This window comes from Palaemon carinicauda, chromosome 35, assembly GCF_036898095.1.
Source record: "Palaemon carinicauda isolate YSFRI2023 chromosome 35, ASM3689809v2, whole genome shotgun sequence".
NCBI classification, from domain to species: Eukaryota; Metazoa; Arthropoda; class Malacostraca; order Decapoda; family Palaemonidae; genus Palaemon; species Palaemon carinicauda.
Window position 1 is genome coordinate 48,912,066 of NC_090759.1, and position 7,470 is coordinate 48,919,535.

Consider the following 7,470-nt stretch of genomic DNA (forward strand, 5'->3'; position numbering starts at 1 on the left):
CTTCATGGGAGGACTTTCCTAATGAGGGGGATTGACCCCTTGGTCGCATTTTTTTTCTTTTTTTTTCGTATTGATTGGCTTTTGCTTGATATTGTGTTTTTTGGTAAAGGTTAAAAGGTCTACTCATGAATGGCTGAGGCAAGGGACAGGGAGTATACCCTAACTCCCCAACAGGACCATGTCCTAGACACTGAATATATATATATATATATATATATATATATATATATATATATATATATATATATATATATATATATATATATATATATAGATAGATAGATAGATAGATAAGTATGTGTGGTTTTGTATGTGATCGGCGCCCAAACCCATCTCCACCCAAGCTAGGACCAAGGAGGGCTAGGCGTTGGCTGTAGATGACTCATCAGGTAGACCTATAGGCTTCCTCAAACCTCCCCATTCTCAGCTCACGAGAATGGTGAGGTTGCAGACACTGTAAAAACTATCGAGCTTGAGCGGGTCTCGAACCCCAGTCCAGTGGATCGCTAAACAGGGTCGTTTCCAAGCGGCTATGATTTTAGTATAACAAAATGGCGTGCTCTTATGTTATTCCATCCTTTCTTAAATACTTCTTAAAAGTATTTAGTCTAAAGCAGTGGTTCTTAACCTTTTTCAGTGTTCGCACCCTTTTCAAATCAGCAGTCAGTTCTCGCACCCCCCTGGATTCTGAATATATGAAAAAGCTAAAAATACAAATTTGATGTAATAATAAAACCTTTTTTTTATTCAATCTTCATTCATACAGCTTAAAGGTCTTTCAAGAGAAAAAAATATGAGTATGTATCAACAAGAATATTTTTTTTTATTTGGTTCAAAACTACATTATATTTTGCCTGTACTGCACTGTAAACCTAGTGACTTCGTTGTTGCTGTGTTTTCTCCATAATGGTATCAAATCTTGGTGTCTTAGTACTGAGTGCTACTCGCATGTCATGTTCAGAATTCAGCGGATTTCTGCTTATTGTTTTGATGTGAAGTAGGCAAAAATATCCTTGCTCACATAAGTAAGTAGTTGCAAAAGGTACCAGCACTTTGAGTGCTTTCGTTGCTAGTACAGGGTATGCTTCCAGATGAAAAGCCCAAAAGTGGTCCAGCTGACTATTGGTGAACTCCATTTGGATTCCACGATTGTGTCTCATGTCGATGAGATCTTCCTTGATGCTGCCATCATCATCAACATCTTCCAAATTCTGCATGAAAGGGTTCAAGATCCAGTTATTACAAGCTTATAACTCTCCACATGAGAAGTAACCTTCAAAGGAAGTACACAGCATCTGCATATGTTCAACAATTTTTGCAACAAAGTTTGGAGGCAGGGTAGAATTTCCTGTAACTGTCTCTTCCAGGCAGGGGAAATTTACCAAATTCCCCATCTTCACACGCTTTATCCACAAGACTAGTTTTTCCTTGAATGCAGCCAATTTCTCTCTTGCAGTCATGATGTTAAGTCCCCTTCCCTGCAGAGAGAGATTGAGTTCATTGAGTGCTGAAAACACATCAGCCAAGTAGGCAAGCATATGAACAAAACTAGGGTCATTGAAATGTATGGGCAGTTCTTGGACCCGTTCATGGAGAAAATGGTGAATTTCTCCTCTCAGATCAAACACACGAGATAGCACACGACCACGTGACATCCACCTCACTTCAGTATGGTACAAAAGAACAGTGTGTTCCTGGTATACTTCCTCACAAAGTGACTGAAACAATCGATGATTCAAAGCACGGCTGCGAAAAAATATGAAGCGTAGGTAAAAACATATACTTTCTTCAATATTTCACAGGTATCCTCGCACCCCTTCGGAACCAGGTTCGCACCCCCTAGGGGTGCGAGCACCCCTGGTTAAGAACCCCTGGTCTAAAGGAAGTTCTCTTCTGAAACAATTACCACTCAACAGTCAGGTAGGCTATAATGGTTCCATAGCGGATGATCTTGGTAGTTGTGATGTCAGATATTTGTCTGTAACTAATAAACCAAACAATTATGGAGCAAATCTCATCGTTATAAACTTCACATTCTCTGTGCTTAATTGTAAATATGTATATTCATATCATGATAACATGTTTTGTTATCTTATTTATTGTTAATGATTAACTGCAGATTATTTGAATTACTGTAAGAATATTAATAATTCATATCATCCGTTTTCTGCTTTATTTTTATTTATTTGTTTATTTATTCTCCTTAGTCTCATCTCTTATCGTTATTAAATCGTAGAGTAATCTGCAAGTATTAGCTTAAACCCCAATATAATAAACCACCTTTCCAATAATTACTAAAATGCCTGATGCCTGATGCGCCTCTCTCCAATGCCCTCTTTCAAAGGCATCCTCTTCCACCAAATCTCTTCTCTCCATATCATCCTTTACCTTATCTCGACATCTAATTCTCTGCCTCCTTCTCGATCTTCTCCCCCTAACAGTTTTATCCATAGCCCTCCTCACTCTCTCCCTAACATTCCTCCTAAACACGTACCCACACCATCTCGTGACACTCTTATCATCCCTTTAATCTTCAATAACCTGCCATTCTTCTTATATCATCGTTTTCCAATCTTTCACGTAGTGATATTCCAAGTGTTCACCTCAGCATTCTCATCTCTGTTCTCTTAAGCTTTGCTTCCTCATTTTGTCTAAGACCCACGTTTCCAATCCATACATTAACATTGGCCTTATTAAAGTGCTGTAGATCTTGACTTTTAGCTTGATTGATATTTTCTTATCACATACCACTCCAGCTACACCTCTCCACTTCCCCCAAGCTGCTTTTATCCTATCCTATTTTCAACTTCAGCCTCACATCACATCCCCCCTCCTGACTTATAGTATATCCCTAGTATCTGAATTGTTCCACCCTTATTATGACCGAACCTCTACTTTCATGTATAGCTTTCCTGTCCCTACCTTCCTACTCAACATAGCTTCAGTCTTATCAATATTTACTCTCAAGCCACCCCTCTCCAAAGTCTCTTACCACTCTAAAACCCTTCCCTATAAGACTTCCTCATTTTCAGCAGTAAACACCAAATCATCTGCATATAACACAACTCTTCATTTCTGATCTCTTCACTTAACACATAAAAGGCCACCACAAATAAAAATGAACTTAGTACCGACCCTTGGTGTAATCCAACACTAACTTCAAAGGTTTCTGTTTCCCCAACAGTTGTTATTACTTTAGTTCTTGTTCTTTTGCACATCATCTCGACCATTCTAACCAACATCTTTGGAACTTTATTCTTCTTCAAGCACCAAAACATGACTTCTCCTGTTATTTTTCATACGCCGTCTCTAAATCTACAAAAGGACCGAAGAACTTCCGGTTTCTCTGTAGTCTCTTTCCCTGTAGCTTCCTTAGTATAAAGATAGCACCCACAGTCCCTCCCCCCCCCCCCCTCATGAATCCATACTGGTGTTTCATAATCTTTACAATCTCTCGCAATGTTTCATTTATTACCCTCTCAAAAACTTTCAAACCGTGCTTTGTTAGTTAATTCCCAAATTATCACATTCCATGACATCGCAATTCTGCTTAACTATAAATACCATTAGGCTCTCCTCCCAGTCTTTATGCATTATTTCCTCTTCCCATATTACTTTTAATAAAGCTAGCATCCATTTTCCACCCCCCCCCCCTGCAGCTAGTATCTTGACCATTTCAACAAAATATGAACTAACGCTTAAACCATTAACTTCATTATGGATCTCATTCTAATAATTTACTCTGTTCATTTTCCTTCGATGCCTTTTCATATATATGAATTGGCAATTGAAGTGTATATTAATCAAATTAAAGGATTTTTATAGATGGTATTAGCTCAAATGAAAGATTTTCTTTCAACGTGTTTACTTAAATATGGATAGGCATTCAAAGCAATAACTCAAAGTAGGAATTGACATTCAAGTATTTATGCAAGTGTGTATTTTCAATAATTTTCAATAAATCATCTTTGATTTTATTTTTATTTTTGGTGTTCCTAATTTATTTATTCTTCACTTCCAGGTGAGTCGCAATGCTGGGTTGAGAGAGAAAAGAAAGGTATGGTTTGAGTATTTGTTTAAATAGATAGAATATACTGTATAGTTAATTTTGGTTTGTCTTTTCAGGTTTTTTTTTTATTTCTTAAAGGAACGTGCAATTTCCATGGATAAAATCACTATAGCTGGTTAATTAAAATGAACGCATGTAATTTTTTCCTTGATTAGAGAAAATTTAATTGATTTTGTTTTACCTATTATAAGTTACCGAGAGATTTTCAACAAGAGTAACAACATTCTAAAGTAGAGAAGGAGACTTATTTGGGCAATTATAATTAATATGGTATTAATTGATAAAACAGCGTATTTTTAGACCAATTTAAAAAAAAAAAACTGCCAGAATATGAATAAAATTACGATCATAAAAATGGGCAATTTTAATTAATGGCGTATCAATTAATAAAACAGCGTATTTTCAGACCAATTTAAAAAAGAAACAGCCAGAAAATGAATAAAATCACGATCATAAAATAACCATATACTAATTTTTCCCTCCCGTTGTCATACTCCCGGCGCCAGGCTCTTAGGCCTAAAGATTTATTTCCCTGGTGTGGTCTTTCGCATCATTTGTTTGTGTCTGGGATTTGCGATTTTTTTCGTTCTCTGTTTAGAAGTGGTGGGTTGAAAACGCTGCTGTTTCTTTTGTTGTTTGGGTTCCGCTTTTTTTCATTTGATTTTTATCGCTATTTAAGAATGTTCTGTTTATTTATAGTAATAGTGGATGCCGCTCTTCTTTGGTACTTTTTTTATTTCATTTGTTTCTTTCTGTATAACTTTTGAATATATATATATATATATATATATATATATATATATATATATATATATGTGTGTGTGTGTGTGTGTGTGTGTGTGTGTATACTGTATATATATATGAATAAATAAATATAATTATGTATGTACATACTGTATATACTATATATATATATATATATATATATATATATATATATATATATATATATATTTATATATATATATATATATATATATATATATATATATATATATATATATATATATATATATATATATATATAAATATGTATATATATACATATAGGCCTACACACACACACACACACACACACACATATATATATATATATATATATATATATATATATATATATATATATATATATATATATATATATATGTGTGTGTGTGTCTGTGTGTGTGTGTGTGTGTGTGTGTGTGTGTGTATGTGGGGGTATGTGTGCAGAAAGAAAGAGTGTGTGTGTGCGCGAAAGACTTGACTATCCAATAACTTCCCAATTTCTGTTCTTAAGTCCAGGGCGTTGTTTCTAAAGAAAACATCTCTCTTTTAGGTTCGATTTTATTTCCCTCCCAATAATAAACATTATATCCCCACTAAATATTTTTGCATAAAAAAAATACTTTTTTATATATGATCATAAAGGGCCAAGAGAAATTTGTTGTCATTTTTATAATATTCTTCATATACTTCAGACATACAAATCGGCAATTAGCTCGAATGGGAAAAAGTTTTGTTGAAGTTCGTTCGTATGTTCGTTGAAATTACTGTTTTCACAATATCCACAGATGCGTCGATTACCGAAAGTTTCCTTCCGTTACCAACAGATATACGATGAATATATGAATTTTAAACGAACTCTGCAGGTTTGGTGAAAATAGTTTAGCATATATTCTACTCGTCTCATTTTGGGCGGCTTATGCAAAAAGCCCCCTTTCTCTCGTTTGAAGTCTTTATGGAGCCGCGTTTCCCTCCATATGGAGCCCTTATGAATAGCCCCACTACCCCTCATCGTTGGGCGATTCCAAGGATTCGTCCAAATTTATTTTTGCTGCGATGGTTTTTTCCCCCCAAACCGGTTGTCTGTGGGTCTTTTCTTATTTCCCCTTTCGTTGTCTTCATGGCATTGAAACGTTTCATATGAGAGACACAAATTGCTGCACTTTATTGCGCTGAAAATGCGTCCGTTTTAAGGTCATTATTGCAAGCAAAATCGCTAAATTGACAAAGGAAGTTTTCGCGGAAGAGTTTGACTTTGAAGGAGAAGTTTCCTTCCCGTTTAGACATTACTAAATTGCCAGGAATAACATCAAAGATTACCCGGAGTCGGAACGGGAAAATAAGCTAACAAGGAAACAGCAGATTCATTTCATGGCTGGATTTTTTTTAATGTATTTCAAGTAGCCGAGACATGTCTTCAGTACTGACTTTGTTCAATCTGTTTTGACGGCTATCTGCGAAGACTGTTTGCGAGTATGTCCACTTCAAATGTTAAGCACCAGAACAGATGGTCTGAGTGTAAATTTTTAGGGTACTTTTCCACCTCATGAGGTACAATTCAGGCTTTGAAGGAAGGTTGTTTGTAGCGGCACTTTAGCCGACTGATTTACCTTCTACTTTACCTCCTTTCACACATCTTTTCCTCCATTTGCTGTCCAATGGCCTGACTTTACTTAATAGTTTAAATGAGGGTTGTTTTTCCATTTACACATCGGTGTTGAATGACCTTATTTGTCTCAGTGCTGGGTCATGAGCGTGGTTTTATTAATAAATCAGTGGATTTGAGAAACTTTAGCCTCTCCTTGCTGATCCTGACAATTTCTACAGAAGAGTTGTGACTCAAGTTGACATAGATTTACCCACTTTGAACCTAAATAAAGATTTCAGAGGATGCTGGGGGATGTTAGAAAAATATGAATAGCTATTGTGGAAACAAAAATAGTGCAGAAGTTTCGAGTGTTGGTTCTATTGCAAGTTTAAAAGTTTAAGACTCTGGCTTTTCCTAGGTGACAAAGACTGAAGCGGCCAATTGTAGCTTTTGAGTTTTTGCTTAAGAGAGTTTTACGTGGTCAGGGTCTTGGCGATACCAAAAAAGTAAAAAATTGGCTTTGTAGGGAATGCAGGAAAGTGACTTAATATATTAAGCAAAAAATAGCATTTTAGATGTTTCCAAAAAGTGGCTTTTACCTACAAATACACCGAATAGTTTCGCCTATTCTTTACACATTTCTCTCTTTCCTCGTATATCTGGACAACACTAAGCTAACCGAACAATTCTTCACTGAAGGGGTTAATTACTGGACTGAAATTATTCATCGGCTACTTTCCACTTAGATAGGGTAGAAGAGACTTTGGGTACGGTAAGCAGCTTATTTTTTAGGAGAATGACACTCTAAAATCAAACCATTGTTCTCTAGTCTAGGGTAATGACATAGCCTCTGTATTATGGTCTTCCACCGTTTTGGGTTAGAGCTATCTTGCTCTCTTATTTCCTTTCCTCACTGAGCTATTTTCCCTGTTGGAGCCCTTGGGGTTATAGCAGGCTGCTTTTACAACTAGGGCTGTAACTTTGCTTTTAATAATAAGGTGAAGCCTAAAAGTGACTTTCATAGGTGAAACCAAAAAGGGCTTTCTGT

The 7,470-nt window shown here is 35.9% G+C and overlaps 2 protein-coding genes across 2 annotated transcripts in view; both read right to left on the reverse strand.

The window, feature by feature from the left end:
• Positions 1 to 872: 872 nt before the first annotated feature.
• LOC137627274 (protein FAM200C-like) lies at positions 873 to 1,217 on the reverse strand. Its single transcript, XM_068358354.1, has one exon. It carries the CDS (start codon positions 1,215 to 1,217, stop codon positions 873 to 875), a length of 345 nt encoding a protein of 114 aa, XP_068214455.1.
• A 30-nt stretch (positions 1,218 to 1,247) lies between these two features.
• The window catches only part of LOC137627275 (protein FAM200C-like), a 45,771-nt gene continuing 39,548 nt past the window's right edge, over positions 1,248 to 7,470 (reverse strand). Inside the window, exon 2 of the mRNA XM_068358355.1 lies at positions 1,248 to 1,746. Within this exon, the coding sequence (XP_068214456.1) occupies positions 1,248 to 1,746 (499 nt within the window). The remainder of the gene's footprint in view (positions 1,747 to 7,470) is intronic.

What these genes read in the sequence shown, in the direction of transcription:
- LOC137627274 (XM_068358354.1), bottom strand. Translation starts at nt 1,217, where the DNA reads ATGCAGAATTTGGAAGATGTTGATGATGATGGCAGCATCAAGGAAGAT.